Consider the following 20,396-nt stretch of genomic DNA (forward strand, 5'->3'; position numbering starts at 1 on the left):
TCCAGCCAGACAGGAATGGGAGCAGCCTCCCCACTGCGCCTCTGGGCTTCATCCAGCTGACCCCTTGCTTGACCTACAAGGCCATGCCCTCTCTTGCCCTCCTCCCCATGAACCCTATCCATATACCCAGTGATGACAGCCACCACCCCATCTCTGCCACCTCTCTCTGCCACAGTCACTGGCTGAGATGCTCCCTGGTTATGTGTCTGTTTGCACATCTCCTGCTAGACGGTGAGCCCCCCACAGGAGTGGCTGCAGCAACAGAAGCCCCATAAGCAGCTAAAAGCAGAAGGAGGTTCCCATCTCACAGGCATGACAGGTATAGAGGTAGAGGCTCCGGGTGTCCAACCTACATGGGCACAGCACAGGCAGGGTGGTGGGAAGGAGGCTCCTGGGCCCAGGTCACAAATAATCTTAGCTCCCCCCTGACACGGAGTGCCACTGAGGTGGGTACTGGTGCTTCTGCTTTGCAAATGAGGAAACAAGCCACAGAGCAGGCCAGGTGAGCAGCCACGATTTGCACACACCTTCCAGGTCATCCAGCACTGAAGTACTTTCTGTACCATCCTCTTCATGCACCTGCCACAAGCTCATCCCATCTCTCCCCACAGTGGTTCCAGATCCCTAGATGGGCCCCCTGGGAGAAGATCTACATGGTCTCTGTTTGCCTCTGGTTCCTGTCAGTGTGGCTGTGCCTGACACCTTGTAGCAGCTGCTTGGATAGACACCTCTCTACAAGACTCGCTCACAGCAAGAAGTCAGGACACAGCTTGCCTGAAGCGCCCATCTTCCGACCACATTCATAGGAGTTGCTCTCAAGTGACACCATCCCAGTGTCCAGATCCTGGGCCCAGGTGACAGTGCAGTCCAGGGGCTTGTTTGGTTCTATGGAGGGTGCTAGGAGACTGTCACAGAGCCACCTGTGATTCTATCATCAAAGGCCAGGACCTCCATTTTTTTTTTTTTCTGGCTCAGAAACCATATCTTGGGACACTGGGTGGCTGAGTGGCTGAATGTCTGCCTTTGGCTCAGGTCACGACCCAGGGGTTCTGGGATTGAGTTCTGCACTGGGGTCCCCGTGTGGAGCCTGCTTCTCCCTCTGCCTAAGTCTCTGCCTCTCTCTGTGTGTCTCTCATGAATAAATTAAATCTTTAAAAGAAAGAAAAAAGAAATAAAGAAATGAAGAAAGAGAAAGAAGAAAGAAAGAAAAAGAAAGAAAGAAAGAAAGAAAGAAAGAGAAAGAAAGAAAGAAAGAAAGAAACAAAGAAAGAAAGAAAGAAAGAAAGAAAGAAACCACATCTTGTCAGGGCAGCTGGAGTTTAGCAGCCCTGGCAGGCCAACTCCTCTGAACCAAACTCACAAGAGACTGATGAATAAGCCAGGCAACTTACTTACAGTGATAACATTGACAGTGATGGGAACAGGCACCAGGCCCCTTGTTAAGTGTCTCGGTAATGAACAATGGCCCTGCAAAGTGGGCAGCAGGTGACCGCAAGCTCCAGGAACAGAACCAGAATCCTGAGAGGTAAAGGGATCAGCTCCAAGTCCCAACCAAGAAGGGACAGAGCTGGGATTCAAACCCAGGTCTGCCTGACTCCGAGGATATGCAGTCTTTCCCTACGGATGGGTCTGACCCTGGGCCACACACTTTCTTCATATAGAGGGTTGGCATATGAGTCAGGGAAAACTAAACTAATAGGATGTTTATACAGAGAAAGAAATCTAATAAGGAATTGGCTCATGTGATTATGGAGGCTGAAAAGTCCAAAAGCTGCAGGGTTGGCCAGCAGCCTAAAGACTCAGGAAGAGGTCATGTTGCAATTTGAGTCTGATGCTGTCTTCTGCCAGAACTCCCCCTTGCTCAGAGGACGACAGTCTTCATTCTATTCCGGCCATCAACTAATTAGATGGGGCTCACCCATATCATAAAGGGTGTTCTGCTTAACTTCATGTCTACTGATTTATTTATTTATTTTTAAGATTTTATTTATCTATTTATGAGAGACAGAGAGAGAGAGAGAGAGAGAGAGACAGAGGCAGAGACACAGGCAGAGGGAGAAGCAGGCTCCATGCAGGGAGCCCGATGTGGGACTCGATCCCGGCACTCCAGGATCACACCCTGGGCTGAAGGTGGCACTAAACCGCTGAGCCACCCAGCTGCCCTGATGTCTACTGATTTAAATGTTAATCACGGCTAAGAAGACCCTCACGGAAACACCTAGAATAATGTTGGACCACACATCTGGGCACCACCGCCCAGCCTAGTTGACAAATAACCATCACAGTTGGCAAACACTTTCTATAAAAGGCCAAAGAGTCAACATAGAAAGAGCATGGGCTGCACAGCTTCTGCGGCAGCTCCCCATCTCTGCCGTGGCCATGCAAAGGCAGCCACACACAATCTGTAAATGAGCAGGGGTGGCTGTGTTCCCATAAAATTGCATGTAGAACAGACAGTGGGTTGGTTTTGGTCCACGGGCTGTCCTTGCCACCCTGGCTCTAAACCACACGACGGGGCAGAAGCAGCATGAATTTCTGACAGTGACGTTGAGTTTCTCTAACTTAAACATCACATCTTTATTTTCATGTCTAGGCTTATTGTCACATCCCTTAAAAAAATTAATGTGTGGCTCAAATCAGATAATCAACAGTCAATTAATAGTAAATCTCAGGCCTTCATGCATGGTTAAAAAAAAAAAAAACATGATGAGGACTACAAGCCTCACTAAGATGTGTTTTAATTTAAGACCATAAAGAAGGAAAACCATGAAAGTAATAACAACAAGGGGCACCTGGGTGATTCAGTGGTTAAGCGTCTGTCTTCAGCTCAGGTCGTGATCCCGGGGTCCTAGAATCGAGTCCTGCATTGGGTTCCCTGCAGGGAGCCTGCCTCTCCCTCTGCCTGTGTCTCTGCCTCTCTCTCTGTCTCTCTCATGAATAAATAAAATCTTTAAAAAAAAAAAAAGGAATCAACAAATATTTAAGGAAAACCGAAAAGCAAGCAGTTCAGTATGAGAGAAAATGAATTCCAGCCCATTGATCAGAATTACACCCCAGTCCATGGTCACAACCAGCACAAGGGGCCCTAGTAGTCCTGGATGTTGCTCCAGATTAAGCTCACCCCAAATACATTGTGCTGCTCTCTCTTCTTCCCTTTTTCTGTAGTGAGAAAGCTCTGACAGGGATGAAAAGCTGAATTTATGACCTGTCCCATAGCATTTAACTGGCTCCTTGAAGCTTTATTGTATGCTAACACCATGGGCATCAATTCTTGACAGAACAAAATTCACGGTCAGGGGATAAACGAATGCCCAGTCACGTCCAAGAAGCAAGGCTCCAGGAGTACAGGCAGGCTCCCAGGAAGCTTCCAGAGGTCTGAGGATGAGGGGGTCCTTGCTGCACATGGCCTGCTCCAACTGGTCTGTGCAGAGAGGGTGTAATAAGGGCACAGGCTCAGAGGGGCGGACAGCCTTGCCCAAGGTCACATATCACGTCTACAGGGGCCTGACCCCCATCTGAATGTCCCAGGTGCCTAGGCTAAGGGTGCCACTCAGAGCCTAGCCAATCATACCACCTCCCAATTGGGCCTGGACCAAAGTTGGGATGTGAACGTCCACTTAAGTGGCCACATGAATCCATTTCCTTCTCCACAATCAGCTGCATTTTGCCTAGTACCAAAATCAATGAGAGTCCGCCACAACTAGACCCTTGATGGGCGTGCTGCTTCACAGCTGCCACCCGCATGGTCTCCGCTGATCTCCCCTGAAACTCTGGGAAGTCCATGGTGATCATTCAGATTCCCTAGAAGGAAGGCGAGGCCCAGTGACGTCTAGCAAGCTACCTGAGGTCACACAGCCTGCGCCAGCAGTCTGGTTCCCAAATCTCTTCCACTTCTCCTGCCTTGTATCAGCAAAAAGCCAAAGGCAACCACAGGTTCAGGAAGAGAGAGCCCCCCCCCCCACTATGTGACAACAACCCCCTCACCCCGTCACAGGGTGCTGGGAAAAACTGGTTTTCAGAGTCTCAGTGTGCAGTAAGGCCCACAGCCAGACATTCGCGGTTATACCGAGCACATAATCTCAGAGTGAGCCTACCCAACCCAGCAGCTGAACAACAGAGGGAGGAGGGGGCTTTACTGTAGTATCTGCCAATCTCCCTGGGGGAAATACTCAGACTATGGCCGAGTTCAGACTACTACCAAGATAGTGACCAGCTCACAAGACTAAAAGCTTAATAATTGGCTCTCGTGAGTAATTGGGCCACTTCAGAATGTGATGAAGTGAGGCTCATTTCCTGGGAGAAAATAAGGCAAGGCCACAGGACTTCCAGGGGCCTCCGCAGAGAGGAGGGCGGGGCAGAGAGAACAGCCGGCCGCCAGAACCCTGGAAGACCCAGAGGTGAGACCACTTCGCCCTCCCCAGTCTGTATCCCCAAGGGGACTGAGCGCCAAGCCTGCACAGAGGACACTGTCTTCCATCCATTCCCTGTTTCCCGTTTCCAAGCTCCCCCACCCTGGTTTCTCTGTGTGCTAGCTTCTGCCCATCTGCACCTAGAACTCTCTTGGAAAGATGCCCTCCAGCTCCTGGAGCTGCCTTCCCATACCCAAAGAGAGCAAGGAGGGCCTGGGAGTGGTGATGACTTTCCCCAGCCCCAGGCCCATAGGAGTGATGGCTGCCTTACCCCGGGTGATGACAAGGCACTAGGATCACCAGAAGCTTCTTTCACCTGAAATCATACCCTGCCCTGCCCCGCCCTGCTCCCCCACAGCCCTGCTAGTTACCCCTGGGAGTACTTCCTTAATCGCTTGCACACCTGTCTTGTCTCAGGTGTGGGGGACAAGGGTGTCAGCTTCTGGGAAAGCCATCCCTTAGAGCCTGGATTCTCAAGATCTGAAGCCTACCTCGGACACTTTCCAGCTGTGTGGTCTCAGGGTGAGGCTCGGCCAGCTCCCACTGACACTTCTCCAGCCATCTGCTCTCGGCTCTCCCCTCCATCCACGCCCTCAACCTGGTCTCCAGCTCCCTTTCCATGCTTGCCCACTCGGAGCCGTGCTCCAGCAACTGGAAGGGGTGGGTGGCAGTGAGTGAGCGTAAGTCAGAGGAGGTCCCAGCCCTGCCTTCCACAGACTACACACCCCGCCAGGAGCTCCGATCTGGGCCAGTGCCCCATGCTGAAACACGTTTCTATTTCCGTAGCAAAACATACGAAAATTCACACTGAAGGGATAAACAGAGACTAGAAATCAACTTGAGACATCAATTTAAGTCAGGTTTTGCTGCCAAACAAGTTACAAAAAAATCTTTTTGGAGCTTTTGGATTTGAGAAGATCGGTGAATGGTTCTCGTTGGGCAGAGCTGAAGAGTTTTTCTGTCCCAATACCCCAGGGAAGGGGAGAGCTGGACCAGAGGTGGGGGTAGCTTTCCCATGTCTCGACGTTAGCAAATCCCCTCCCAGGAGCTTGCTCTCATCTTTGCTTCTGATGGCAGTGCACGCGCATCTCTGCATCTCCATCTGACCTCTGCCTGGTGCTGGCGTTGTGAGACCTAAAGAGCTTGGCACATCTGAGGGGTTATGAAAGGGGACGGTCTCATTTCCCCATCTACTCGTTGTGACCCAGCAGGATGGCGAGCCCTGAGAAGCCTCCCCGTGTCGCCCAGGATGGACAGGTTGTCCCTGCTGGGCACCCAGCACCAGACCTCTTCCTTTCTGGCTGTGGCTGATCCAATGCTGGGCTGAGAGGCACATGGGCTCCGAATCCAGGCCCTACTTGTTCAGTCACGGACACAGTAATCGTAGCGCTAATTTTCCCGTACTTCTTATGGTTTGCCTAGTCATTGCACTTGAATTACGTCAGTTAATCCTCAACAACCTTACATGGTAATACCCAGCCACTCCAGCTGCTACAACAAAATACCATAGACTGGGTGGCTTATGAACAACAATTATTTCTCACACTCTAGAGTCTGGGAAGGGGAAGTCCAAGGCCAAGGCACCAGCAGATTTGGTCTGCGCTGAGCACCCACATCCTCAGCTGTCTTTTACTATGAGTCCACATGGTGGAAGAGACAAGCTAGCTCTCTGGGGTCTCTTTCTGAGACAGTATTCCTAACATGAAGGCTCTGCCCACATGACCTCATCACCTTCCCAAAGGCCTCACCTCCTAATACCACCCTCTTAGGGGTTAGGATCCCACATATGCATTTTGGACCACAGCAGGCAGGTACTACCCTTAACTCCACTGTACACATCTGAGACCCACAGAGGCCACGCAGATGGTAGGTGGCCCAGCCAGCATTTGGACTCTGCAGACTCTAGGACTTCTGGTCATAACATTTCTAAGCTCTGATCATGCAAATGTACAACAAAGCCAACAGTGACAACGAGCCTCCCTCACATGCTTCTCCCTCCTCACCTGCTCTCCTGCTTTGTGGCGATCTCTGTTAAGTTTCAAGCTATCATCCGGCCAGAAATATCATATAGAAAGCAATGACAACATGTCTCACTTTCCTAATCCATGGTATCCCAGATTGCCCACTACTCTGCACCTTGCCCATTTCACCTAAAACATCTTAGACATCAGCCCACATCAGGGTGCCTACGGCTGCCTCATACTTTCCATCGTGGAGCATCACCAGACTCTGGGATAATTTGCCTGGCCAGTCCCCTAATGATGGCTATATACCCCTACCCTTTGGTGTTGCCAGCAACTGTACGATGCATCCATGGATCAGTGTCAGTCCTCACTCATTGGAGTGTCTTTAGAAAGCAGTGGTCAGAAGTGGGCTTTCTGAGTCCAGCACTGAGATCATTCCCTCATTCCTGCCTCCCCTACACTCTCACTGGCACCTGCATGATCAGCCATCAGATCCTCAGCTCTATGATGGACAAAAATGGTACCTCATCTTCACTGTAATTCTCCCCAGTGTGTCTTTCCTCTTACTCACTCACTACACTTCCTTTTGATCCACAATTTCAAACCTTCTCATGTTTAGAAAGTTTCCTTGAAATTCTGGTTTACTTAATCCTTTCCATTCCCACATTCATGGACCCGTTAAGTGTATGTTGGATCCTCTCTGTCTCCTGTGTCACCTGCCTTTCTCCTCCTTGATGTATATGCACCTGTCTGGCTTTTCCCAGTCCCGCCTGCTGCATCTCCCAGTGTGTCTCTGTATTTCCGGCTGGGGTAACTCCATGGTGGACTTGCCCTCTCGGAAGGGTCTATTTTTCGGTCCATCTGCTTCACAGGGCCCTACCATGTTGCCACATCTCCTGAGTTCTTGCACCCCAACATCGCACTTCCATTTTACAGGTGTGGCCACCTCATGTGCCTCTCCTTCCAAGACATTCTGCACAGCTGAAATTGTCCTCAGCTTTGTGGCAACTTCTTCCTCGTGGACATTCTTCATCTCTTACTTTCCTGGTTTTTCAGAGTAATTTTGTATGGAGTCTGTGCTGGTTCTTAGTGACTATGACTCATCTTTGCATGAGGTGGGTTCTTCTCAAGCCACACATTCATACAAGATCCAGCCCCAAAAGTGAGACAGTTCTCATGATACTGGGCAGCTCTATCAGCCTTTACTGTTTTCCAGGCAAAGGTCAGAGGCCACAAGCATGCACCCCACACAGAACCTCTTTTTCCCCCACCCTGCCTCCCCAGAGAAAGCTTCTGGAAAATGTGGTAAGTCCACTTGAGACCGTGTTCAACCCACACTTCCCTGTTTTCCTTTGTATAAAACTAGACTGGGAGGGCTCCATGCCAGGAAGGCATCATTTCTGCTGCTCCACGGTGTGGAGAATTCGGCTTCCCTGCTCCATCTGAGCTTGCAGCCCCGAGCATCTTCTCTCCCTCTGGAGGCTTCCTGCACCCACTTCTGACCCTTGCTAACCTTCCCCACACATGGGGTCCCAGATGTCACAATGAAATCTCCATTGTTCTACTTGTTGCTTCAGGATAACTTCCAGAGGAAACAAAAGGGGGGTGGAAATACTGTCTTTACCCTGTCGTTTTAAAGCTGGAATTCTCCAAGCCAGGCTTTGTACTCAGGTCATTCTGGTTCCAAATCCAGAATGTTTTCCCTGCCCCACAATGACCCCCTCAGGGGTTGGCACTCTTTTTCTGTAAAGGACCAGAGAGGAAACATTTTAGGCATTGCAGGCCTCACTGTCTGACAATCGCTACACTCCACCCAAACTTTATTTACAAAAACAAATGGCAGTCCAAATTTGGTCTGTGGGACATAGTTTACCAGCTCCTGATGTGGACTATAATGTAGAGATCTCAAATGCCCAAGCTGTCCCCTGGAACCCTGACCCGCACATGTGCTTTGGCCCAAATAATGTCTGAAAGCCTCTCAATGAACATTTGGAAATTTGCCAGATTTGACATGCAAACCTGAATTTCTGATTTCTTCTCAGAAATTGTACAAGCTGGCCACCCTCGAGTCCACCATGGCTACGCTTGCCAGCACAGCACACTCCCCACACCACTCCCTGATGCCTGCATGGAGTGTCCCCATGCCACTCCCAGCATCATACACATGCTGTGTCTCTTTAGGTGTGCCCAACCTCCCTGGCTTCTTTGGACATGCAGGTTTAATGGTCACCAAAGTAAAGGACAAGCCTCTTGCTCCATTTCCTCAAAAACGTTGGTAGAGTGCTAGGTGAACATGGCCATCAGGAGACATAACTGGAGTTGCTCAAAGGGAAATCACACTTCTGGCTTAAGCCATCATCTGACCTGCTGGCAACAGGGGAATCTGAGACATGAGGGCTGGAAAGGTCTTGTAGCCATCTGGTACAACCCTTTCCTTTTATTTATTTTTTATTTTTTAAAAAGATTTTTGTTTATTTATTCATGAGAGACACAGAGGCAGACACAGGCAGAGGGAGAAGCAGGCTCCCTGTAGGGAGCCCAATGCAGGACTTGATCCTAGGACCCCGGGATCATGCTCTGAACTAAAGGCAGATGCAACCACTAAACCACCCAGGCATCCCAACCCCTTCCTTTTAAAGATGGAGAATGAGATCCCAGAGAGGAACTTGGCTTGACCACAGCCAGAGAAGCCAGGAATGGAGCTCTTATCAATGTCCTTTCACCCAGGACTCTGTCATTATAAACCTGAGAGGGTCCCATCTTCAAAGCTGAGGCTTTGCCTCCAATGAGGCAAAGAGGGAGGGTAGAGAGAGCTGTGTCTCTTGCCATCTGTCTCCTGTGTTCACTGAAATGTACTTGGAAGGTCTCAGAAACAGGCGTAGGAACTTGGTGCACAAAGACACGCACAGTAGCTTCCTGCAGAAATGACAGGCAGTGGAGTTCAGCTGCAGGAGCGTATCTTTGCAACCTCAATGGCACTGCAATGCCACAGCCACCTCTGCTGTCTGTCCCTCCATACCATAGTTCATGGAATCCTCACAACACCCCTGGGCCTCGATCAAGCACCATCCTCCTCCCCACTGCCCTGCGTGAGTGAGCTGCCGATTCCTGACTCCTTAAGCAGATTTTCTCACATAACAACTATGGACCCTGGTGAGGGAGGGGATATAAATGTTTGAGCTAGTTCCCCTCCTCTCAGTCTGGACCAAGCCCCAAGAAGCACTGCTGTTGGCTTAACTACAGCTTTATCAGGTCTTCTGGAAGGCAAATAAGAGCACAGAAAACCTCTCCTTCCTGCCCTTTGTCATCATAGGTGCTGGATGAACAGTCCTGGTCCCAGCCCCACTACGGCGTCCCCAGCGCATGCTTGACAACACAGCTTACCATCCCACAAGTCAGTTGGGTTGCAAAGCCCAGTGGCTCACGTGTGATTCGCAAACAGGAGAATGATGTCAGGGTAACAGGAAAGTTGGATTGGCCCAGGCACGATTTTTCTTGGTGGGAGAATGTTTTGTGCCAGCCGGTGGAAGCAGCTGAACACAAAAACCTCTCAGAGCTCAGCACAGCAAGACGCCAAGGGAGACCGCACGGGAAACTGTGCCAATAGGCTTGCTCCTTCCTCTTGGCTCAGTCTGGAAGGGTTTGGTGGGCAGGTCTCTCTTCTGTACGGGGACTTGTCTCCGCCTGTACATCAAACAACCTTCACCTTGTTTTGCAAGAGCAAATTATATAATTGCTCCAATATTTATTAGGAATTTAACATGTTTTTTTAGATTTTATTTATTTATTTGAGAGACAGAGAGAAAGAAAGAGAGAGAGCACATGCATGAGTAGGCGAAGGGGCAGAGGGAGAGGGAGAAGCAGGCTCCTTGCTGAGTGGGGTGCCTGACATGGAGCTTGATTCCAGGACCCTGAGCCACCCACCCACCCAGCACATTTAACTGTGCCAGATGTTTAGAGGATTGTTACTGCATTTGGTAGTATTCTGATTCAAGGCTACATAGATTTCCAGTGCTCTGCCCTGACCTCATTCTGCCCACCAGCCTGGGGTCAATGTGTGATTGAAAGGTTTCTCGGCGGCAATCTATACATCCTGCTCATGCGGAGACACCCACACTTATCTTTACTTTTCACTTTTCACTTTTGGCCTGATTTGCTGGTTTTCCATTGATGGTAGAGGGCCGGTTTTTAAAGAAAAATATTAAGCTAATAATAACATGCACAGTGCAGAAGTGGTCCCTGACCCACAGTGGTTTACGGGGTAGAAACCCGACATAGCATGGGCACAGAGCAAACACAAGATCAATGCGAGGACCAGATTGGGGTGGGAACACGCAGAAGTGATTACAGCATGTTCCCAGGAAAAGCCTGAGATCAATCCCAGGACCTCAGAACACAGAAGGCAGAAGACATCTGGACAGAGGATCCTTTCATTCTGAATCTCTCAGCAGTGCTAGGGATGTGGGAAGAACTCAGGAAATCATGTTTGTTACTATTATTGCCACACCTATTTATGGAAAAGGCAAGAATGAAATAAATGAGATGTTTCCCCTCTACAACCAGGCAGAAGAGCTCACAGCGACGTCCATTCAACAGCAGAAGCAGTTCAAATAAACTTTCTTTCCATTAACCCTGCATAGGCGCTGGTTTCTCAGCATCAGCAGAAATTACTAATTACTCCAGTCTGAAGCCCAGAAAGATAAAGAATTAGATTTGTTATAAATGCAGGGTGTGCACTCATGCAGAGATGACTTGCTCTATAGCTTGTGATGTGCACTGATTTACAGCAAGACGTTCTATGCTGCCTTTCCAGTTTCTAGTGCTCTAAATGAGACACAGATTACAAAGACCATCAGAAATCTAACTTTGGCATGGTTCAAAATAGTTCACTTCCATCCCAGAAGAGCAGAGATGAAAAGTATCTCTCTTTCTTCTCAATTAAGGAGGCACAATTTGGGCTGGCGGGTGCTTCTGGTCACAGCCTCACAGCCAGACACTGGGACCAGCCTTCTCCATTCCCCTGGAAAGTCTGCAAGTCTCCCCATTGCCCTCTTCCCACCAGACTCGCTCGCCTCATCTCCTGTTCCCTCCAGACCCAGAGAGATATTTCTACATTGAAAATGTGACTCCACCACACTCCAGCTTAAATATCTTTGTTGGATGGCTATCCCTTCAGGGTCAAGTCCAAATGCACTGGCACATGCCCAGGAGTCCTTGCTAACCAAATCCACACTTCCAGCCCCAGCGTAGCCAGCTTAAGCTTAACCCACACGCAGCTATTTACCATTCTTCATGCACATCGTGCTATTTCACATTCTTCAGGGGCCAACGCAGCCACCCAGCCTGCCCTCTGCTTTCACTTCACTGCCTGGAAAACTCTGCTAATCTCTTAAGACCAGCTCAAAGAATGAGCCATGTTCCCCATCCCTCCATTAGCACATAGAGGTTTCACAGTTCCTGTGGCATCTTCCCTCCCAGAACTCATCAAAATGACACACACCGTAGTTGTCTCTTTGTCCAACTGTCTCCTCCCATCCACAACTACTTCCCCAAAGCATGACCTTGGAGACAGAGCCATCTCTAGGTCCTCAGTGCCCAGCATGGGGTCAACAAAGGGAAAACCATCCACACTAGATGGGTGGATAGATGGACCAGTGAACAAAGGCTTCACCAATTCATTTTCTGGGAAGTCCTCAGGAAAGTGTATCTATCTACCTTCATACCAGTGAACAACAATCCGTCCCATGTCTCAGCAAGCTCAAGGCAGAATTCCAATCCTATGCACAGGAAAGCAGAAACTGGGAAATCCAAAGTCCTACCAGATTCTGTCCCCTGGGGCCAAGGATTTGCAGGGTGGGTGTGGAGGGAGCAGACTAGCAATTTTTTAAGGGAGGCCCAAGCCCCTCAGCACAATGGCACTGATCAGAGGATGGCCTGGTTTTCAGCAGTGGCCAAAGAGGCTGGAGGTGAAATGCCCAATTTTTAAAGACTCCATTGTGGTCCTCGAGGCCCAGCCAATGGGGAGACACAAGGTAAAGAACCCAGGTGTCCACTCCCACCCCACCCCACCCATCCCTGTGCTGTCCATGGTGCTGACTTCAGCTTCCCGTTCCGCTCAGGCCTCAGCACCTCCTTCCCCATCCGCCTTTGCCTTCGAGCCTCCTGGCTGAGCTGACAGCCACTGCCTGGGTCCTGTCTCATTGTATTTCCCCTGAACATCTTTTTGCATGAGGACCTCAGCTTCTTTGCTGCCCTGTATTAGGCTGGGTCCAGACGTGGACTCTGAGGCAGGTTCTGAGCAGAAATGATTGGTGCATGTTCCCAGGAAAAACCAGGAAGAGTGCAGAGAATGGGACCAGGGCAGGAAAGGAGACCAAGAGGGCAGTGAGGCCAAGAAAAGGCTTAAGGAGGACACCCTGGCTCAAACCTGAAGGGAACTCTGGGGACAGTGTAGGTCACCCCGCATGGTGTCCCGATCAGGAGCAAGGGGCCAGGGTATTTGTACCATGGCACCTGCTAGTCACTGCTGGCCCTCAGAGGACACAGATGCCCAGGATCCTTGAGCCCCACCCCAGGGCACGGACAAGGGGAGCTCCAGCAGCCTGATGGAGACCCAGCTGCAGGCTCTTGTAAAAGAAAGCACTTTGGTGGACCTCATGCACAAAATAGGTACAGGGCTCTGAGGGGGCATGGCAGAGGCCTGACAACATAAGCCACGGCCCCTCCCCCAATCTCCTCCCTCACTGATGCCACAGTGGCCTTCCCAATACAGCTCTGGTCTCTCCCTCCTCAGCTCAATGCCTTTGCCACCCCCACCAGCTGCCAGGAAAATCCAGCATCCTCAGCCTGTCCCACGGGCCTCCACGACCCACAGCCCCCGATTCCCACCCTGTTCTACAGTTCTGCCTTACTGGGTGGACTGCAGTCTCCCCATGCACGCTTGGCTTCTGCCCTGCCTGTGTTCAGCTGTGACCTCCTCCTGAGAGCCCTCCAGGCTATCGGCCTCGGCATCACCCCCTGCAACAGGGTTACCAGTCGGTACACCTATGTCCAGGCTCTTCGCCCTCACCTAGACCTCTGTTCCTCAGCCTGGGCCTCTGCTGCCCTACTGGCCATCCCCGTGAGAAGCAGAGGGACCTCGGAGGTCAACTGAGTAAGTAATAAAGGGGTAGTGTTGTACAAGTAGAGGGAATGGCCCTCACACACATGAGCCGATGGCTCCCCCAGGCACCATGTGTCTCTGCGCAAGGACCCAGATCCCGTGTCTTGTGTCTTCATGGGCAGCTCAGGATCACAGACCCTCCTCCGGCCACCCTGCTGTGGCAACTAAACACCTGCTGGGCAGTAGCTCCGCCCACCTCCCCCACCCCCCACCCACATCTCACACCTGGCCACCTGGGTGAGACCCAGCCCAGAGCCCATCTGAGTCAAACATGGACTGCTGGTAGGAGAAGCCAGTTGGCCAAGATGACCACCTCACTCCCCGATTCATCCTGTTCCTTGAGCTGCTGATCTCGGGCTGTCATATTCTGATGTGATTCAGAAAGCTGTGACATGTGGTGTCGTAGCATGCAATGAAAATGCCAGCGGCTTGGGCAGCCCCAGGGCAAGGAAGCCACCAGACTGTCCAGCATGCCATGTCCAGCGTCCATTCCCAGCACCTGGGCTGCTACTCCCCGCCATCTGCCACACCAGCAGAAGGCCCATGTCCCTCCCAGCCAGGGGCTGCAGATGATTCTCCTGCCCAGGAGGGGGAGGATCAGCTCCTGCTTGCTCTTGGCAGGAAGGTGGGCGAGTGGGCAGAGGTCTGGGCTCAGGACCAACCTACTTGGACACTCCAAAACTCACATGGGGAAGCAAAAAGTGCCCTCAGCCACCTGCTTCAGCCCCTGGGGCCGCCAAGCCATGATCATGATGCTCTGCTGACCATTCAGTTCAGTTTAGTTTCAGGTGGCAACAGGCCTCATTGCACACCACAAACGGCCTGGTGCCAAGGGGTTGGGCGACATGGTGATAATGATGCTGACCATGGTGGTAATCAAAGCCACCAAGACAAACAGCACTTTCTGTGTCTCAGGGACTCACAAAGTTTCTTTATGGATTAAATCATTTAAGCTTCCAATAATCCTAGAGCAGGATTGAGTCCCCTTTTATCATCCCTGTCATCCCTGTTTTACAGATGAAACTAGGCACAGAGTGGTTAAGTAACTAACTCTGGGCCACACAGCCAATAAGAGGAATCAGGCTTTGAATGCATGGAATAGCTGCAAGGCTGACTCCAGTGTTCTCCATAATGAGTTCTGGGTCCTCAGAATTCACTGAAGAAAGACACCTATATTTTCCCTATCGCAGCTGTGGAAATTGAGCCTCAGAGAACTTGCATGACTTGCCCAGGGCCACACAGAGGACCTGACCTTGAGTCTGCTGGGCTCTAAAGCACATGTCCTGAATTAGTGTGCTTGACTGCCTCCCTGCAGGCTCCTCACCGTCCACCACCCATTCCCACACTTTGGGGAAATCCTGTCTCCTTAGCATCATGGAAAATAGAGCCCTCCCGTGGCCCCAGTTTTTTAAAGTTCCAGAAGAGATGAAGCCCCTTCCCTCTCCCTTGCTCTGGTAAGGACCTGGTAAGACAGCCCAGCAGCCACCTGGCAGGACTAATTTTGCACACACACCAGCCTAATCAACCCTAATACTGTTAGCATCATTTCTCAGAAGTGACTCTGGCTTCTCCATCTTCCAGTGATTTTATTAGAAAGGTTTTTATAGGCAATGGGTATCTCATGACACACATGGGGTGCCCTCCACCCCAAACCTTCCATCCTGGCTGTCCAACACTGCTGCAGGAAGCAGTCCAAACTGGTGTGCAAAAGCCCAACGACGCCCTGGGACCTGGGGGTCGTCAGGCACCGTCAGAGGAGCTGGCTTACTTCTACATGAATCACTCCCTATTTATGGATGTTTCCCATAAGTACTGCAGCAGTATTCAGCTACATGATGGTGAACCTCAGCAGCCTGGTAGAAAGGACATAAGCTAAGAATCAGGAAGCCCTGGGTTCAAATCTCACCCCACCACTTCCTGACTGTGTGAACTTCACCAGAGACTCAACCACTCTGGGCCTCCCGTTCCTGGTCTGTCTAATCACAATGGCAATGCTGGGCTTATAGGGCTATAGAGAGGCTCCGGAAGGCGCTGGGTGCTCAGTAAATGTATTCCCTCCCCACTCCACCCCCGGGTGTCCTTGCAGACCATCTGGTCCAAGGGCTGGGAACAGATGGCTCCTGGGTGCATCTTATCTGGCTGCCTCGTTCGGCCCACGCAGGCTTGCAAGCAGCATGATGAGGCCAGTGTCGAGCCAGCCCAGCACAACAGCAGCATAAGCCACCAGCCCAGTCACAGATTCGGGCTGCCTGCAGCCCTTTGCCCATGATCGAGAAAAGAATTGACAGATCAGGAAAACTATAGTCCAGAACCAAATCATGGACAAAGATGGAAGTACAGATGACTACCAAGCGCTCAATGCAGACTAGAGGTAGTCTCCCCAGGTACAGAAACCAGACTGAGAAATAAGACCTAGGCCCTGACACTTAGTCCAGGAGGTGTGTGTCTGCAGAGGCCAGGGTGGCCGGAGGAGGCAGGAGGCATGTCAGTCACTGTGACAGCCATTGTCCACACCCATATTCTTTCTCACTCTTCTCAACAACAGCAGAGCCTCATTGCTACTTCTCCCATTTTACAGATGAGAAGACTGAGGCTGCAGGAGGTCACATAACTTTCCCGGAGCCAGGAGTACTGGGAATTGCATACTCTCAAGGATTGTCTCAGGGGCAATATCCCCCAAGGGTCTCAAAGTTACCACATTCCTTCTCTCTGCCTCTCCCTGCCCCACTGCTTCAGAGACAGGGATTCTGTACTTCCAGGCTACTAAGGGTGGAGGGACTTAGTTTCTAAATTTCTTTGAACATAAGGAAGCTGCACATGGAAAGTTGCACAGACGCGCAATGTCCCCATGTTTCTGAGCGATGACTAGCTGGGCAGATGGTCCTACACTCAGCAGTTTTTACAGTGACATATTACAATGGTCCCACATAGATCAGAGAAACGTCCAGGGATCATTTCTGCAGGGCACCTTTCCATCCATGGCCTGGCAGCATCAAAAACCTCCTCCTGAGCCTTTTCAAGGTGAGTCCTGGTCACCTCTGTGTACCAGCTAAGAATGTTCCAGATTCTCGCATTCACTGCCCAGGTAAGACAAGACATGCTGGGATCATTTGCACATCTGCATCAGCAACTGTGCATTTAATTAATCCAACTGGAACCAATTTGGGGGAAGCTAATTAACTAAGTTTGCAGAAGGACAGACTGTCAGAGAGAATTCAGTTTCTTCATCTGTTACCCAAGCATCCAAAGAACAAGCGAGGTGGCTGCTCTCATCTTACACAAAGGCATTGCTTCATAAATAGGCTAGAGAGATTGTAAAGTTAAAATTGCAAGAGAGGCTCCTGGGTGGCTCAGGAGTTGAGCGTCTGCCTTCAGCTCAGGTCGTGATCCTGGGGTCCAGGGATCAAGTCCCACATCGGGCTTCCTGCATGGAGCCTGCTTCTCCCTCTGCCTGTGTCTCTGCCTCTCTCTGTGTCTCTCATGAATAAAAAAATAAGATGTTAAAAAATAAAAGTAAAAAAAATTGCAAGAAAAATGGAGCTCTAAATGTGTAACCTTCACGAATGCAAGGTTCAAGAGGACTTTCTGGGGCACCAAGGTTCCTGCTCGCACCAAACATTCTCACGCCAACCTGGTACTCCAAGGGAATCGGAAGGACCTCCCAGCCTCGGCCCTCATATGTCCCAGAACTCGAAGATCCGCTGCCCCTGAGTGGCAACATGGCCTCAAGTCCACCCGAGGGGACTTATCTGGGTGCTGTCCAAGGACCACGCCCTGGCCCTGAGAGCTGGCATCTCCTGGCTGAGGGACTCTGGGCACAGTTTCCTCACCTTCAAAAAGCCAGTGACAATGGCAATGACAACCTACCCTATGGGGTCATGTTGAAGATTAAGACAAAGAGCTCACACAGTACCTGATCCATAGGAAGTGCCCCCAAAATATCAGTTATTATCCCGAGACTCTAGAACTCAGAGGTGTGCCTGTAGCACCTGCAGCTGGGCACTGCCTGGAGCACCAGAGTTGGATCAGACCTGGGCTTGAGCTCCAGCTCTGTCTCTTCCAGACGTGGGCACAGATCACGGTGCCTCCTCGAGCCTCAATCTCCTCATCTGTAAAATGGAAATGAATGTCAACTGCCTCCCCGGACTGGTGGAAGCATCAGCAAACAGGGCACAAGCAGGAAAGCCCGCAGCACGCTCAAGTGCGCTGAGCACACACAGGGGCTTTCGAGACCTGATGAGTCTCATCACCCTGAGGACACCTCTGCAGGTCGCCCCCCACCTCCAGGAGCTTGCTCCCCATTAGTCATCTGTGAGGCAATCAGAGCAGGTGCCTGTATCCCCATGGATCAGATGAGAAAAGGGAGGTGGCGGGGTGGGGGTGGGGGGCTATGCAATCCACATGAGCACTTTTTTTTTTTAAGATTTTATCCATTTATTTTTTTTTTAATTTTTATTTATTTATGATAGTCACAGAGAGAGAGAGAGAGAGAGGCAGAGACACAGGCAGAGGGAGAAGCAGGCTCCATGCACCGGGAGCCTGATGTGGGATTCGATCCTGGGTCTCCAGGATCGCGCCCTGGGCCAAAGGCAGGCGCCAAACCGCTGCGCCACCCAGGGATCCCGATTTTATCCATTTATGAAAGAGGCAGAGACACAGGCAGAGGGAGAAGCAGGCTCCACGCAGGGAGCCGGACGTGGGACTTGATCTGGGTCTCCAGGATCACGCCCTGGGCTGAAGGCAGGCGCTAAACCGCCGAGCCACCCAGGGATCCCCCACATGAGCATTTTCATGGAGCAAAGGGTTCTTCTGGTAAAATGTAAGCCTGCTGGATGGAGGGGCGAGGGATGAGCGATGGTCTGATCCAGGCAGCAGCTGGTTAACAGGCTCAAAGTGCTGAGGCGGCACCCAGAGAACCTGGGGAGGCTGCTGCTATAGTCTCCACCTGCTGAAGCAAAGAGCACGGGGAGGACCAGCTCTGGAGGTCCCTGTGGAGCCAACCTGGGGGCTTGGGAGGCAGGGAGAGCATGGAGGGGAGCCAGCCTCCCCAGGGCCCGGCCTCCCAGCCTGAGTCCCACCAGAAGCGGAGGACAGGCCTGGCAGAGGCCTTACAGCCTTCAGCCGGCCCGCGGCAACTCCCAACACCCAACACACAAGTGCCGAGGGAGCCTCCCACTCTCCGTTTCCATGGGGATCCCCTTGAAATAACCCCGTAACAGGCTGCTGTCTTCCCTGCGGAGGAAGTGCTCAGGATAAATGTGATGGAGGGAATGGAGGGAGGCGGACGCCATGGAAATTTCTGGAGGCCCGGGCTCAGCCTCATGCCGCCCACCCCCTCACTCAGGCAGCAGAGGTGAGGAGAGCCCGGGGACAGATTTAACCTTTATTCCCTGCCAGCAAGGGGGTGGCGGGGGAGGCAGCAAGACCACTTCCTTGGCAAGTAAACAAGGAAATAGCCCACAGCATCTAAAACAACATCCATCCGTGTCCCTTTGGAGTCAGATCCAGGGTCTGTCATCCCAGCATGACCTGGACAAGCTCTGACTCTGAGCCTGCACGGTCTAAAGTGCCTCAGGTAAGAGCAGGTACAGAAGCACCTGCAGCTCAGAAATCACTGTTGCCCTCCCCCTGCAGCGGGATCCTGCTGGCCCAATAATCCTAAAATACCAATGGAAGAGTTCTTTGGTTCGCACAATCAAAGGATTTTGAGCTCCTGCTAGGGGCAGGGAGAGTGGGGGTGGAGGTCCCCGTGCATTCCCTACGGGGGCGCACCAGCCTGCAACTGGCAAGTGAGAAGGAGAGCACCTGGCAAGCGAGAACGGCACTGGCCACAAACACGTACCGGGCACTTTCTCTGCGCCACACAGTTCTCGAAGCCACCCTTGAACTTTGAGAACTGTTGCCCCTACTTTGCTGATGGGAACATGGAGGGCTTGTGAGGTCACACGGAGAGGGTAGCAGGGCAGGACTTAGGCCCAGATCCCCTGATGCTTGTTCACAGCCTGCTCTGGGGCCCCCCAGCCATGCCTTGCCCAGGTCGACCCACCTTCCCCAGGTCCAAGCCGTGGCTGGATGAAGGATCAAGCTCTGGACCCAACCTGACCCTCGGGAGAGGCCCCCCAAGGGACATGCTGCAGTAAGGCGCCTGCATCAGGCTAAATGAGGTCCTGGTTAACGGGGGTTGGGGGGCAGTGCTGACCCCAGCAGGCAACGGAAATGTCCCTGCTGATGGCACTTCCCACAGAGAGCCCCCTTTGAAGCCCCACAGTCAGCCCTAATCACCAAGGAGCCAATCTCCATCCCCCAAGAGCGTGCATGTGGGACTAGCCAGGTGTAGACAGTGCACCTGTGGGCAGGGCCTTGGCGCACTGGGCTCAGCGGCTTTCCTCCTGGGTGGCAGGCAGCACAGAGGCAGCCCCAAGATAGTTTCTGAAGGAAAGGCTTTGCAAAGGGTAGAAAGCCATAAAGCCCAGCTCTGGTGAGGAATGGGAAAGCAGGCACCACAGACTTGGCTATGTGAATCAAAATACATGGCATGGGTGTTCGCAGCATCCTGAAAAACAGGGAACAGAATAAAACGACACAACCTAGTCTGTCTACAGGTGACGGCTTTCCTTGGAGGTGCTCCGTCCCTGCCATGAAACACAAACACAAAGCACAGTGATGGGCCAATTCAGAAAGAACTGTGTTTTCATATTATGCCTCAGTGTGCTCCCAGCATTTTTTTTTTACCATATCAATATGTGACTTTAATTTTTAATAATAAAATGAGTTTGACTCTTTTTTTTTTAATGATTGTAAAAGCAACTGCTAATAAAAGTCCACGAAACATGTATTTGGGATAAAGGAAAATACGGAGCA

The 20,396-nt window shown here is 51.4% G+C and overlaps 1 protein-coding gene across 3 annotated transcripts in view; it reads right to left on the reverse strand.

The window, feature by feature from the left end:
• Positions 1-20,396, reverse strand: part of PPP2R2C (protein phosphatase 2 regulatory subunit Bgamma) — a 134,052-nt gene that overhangs the window by 92,064 nt on the left and 21,592 nt on the right. Inside the window, exon 1 of one of the 3 annotated variants that reach the window (XM_077874856.1) lies at positions 4,901-5,009. The exons of the other annotated variants lie outside the window; for them this stretch is intronic. Within the exon in view, the coding sequence (XP_077730982.1) occupies positions 4,901-4,994 (94 nt within the window). The 5' untranslated portion in view covers positions 4,995-5,009. Of the gene's footprint in view, positions 1-4,900; positions 5,010-20,396 lie in introns of those variants that run through there. 3 annotated transcript variants of the gene reach the window in all.

Source organism: Canis aureus, chromosome 2, assembly GCF_053574225.1.
Source record: "Canis aureus isolate CA01 chromosome 2, VMU_Caureus_v.1.0, whole genome shotgun sequence".
Classification (NCBI taxonomy): Eukaryota; Metazoa; Chordata; class Mammalia; order Carnivora; family Canidae; genus Canis; species Canis aureus.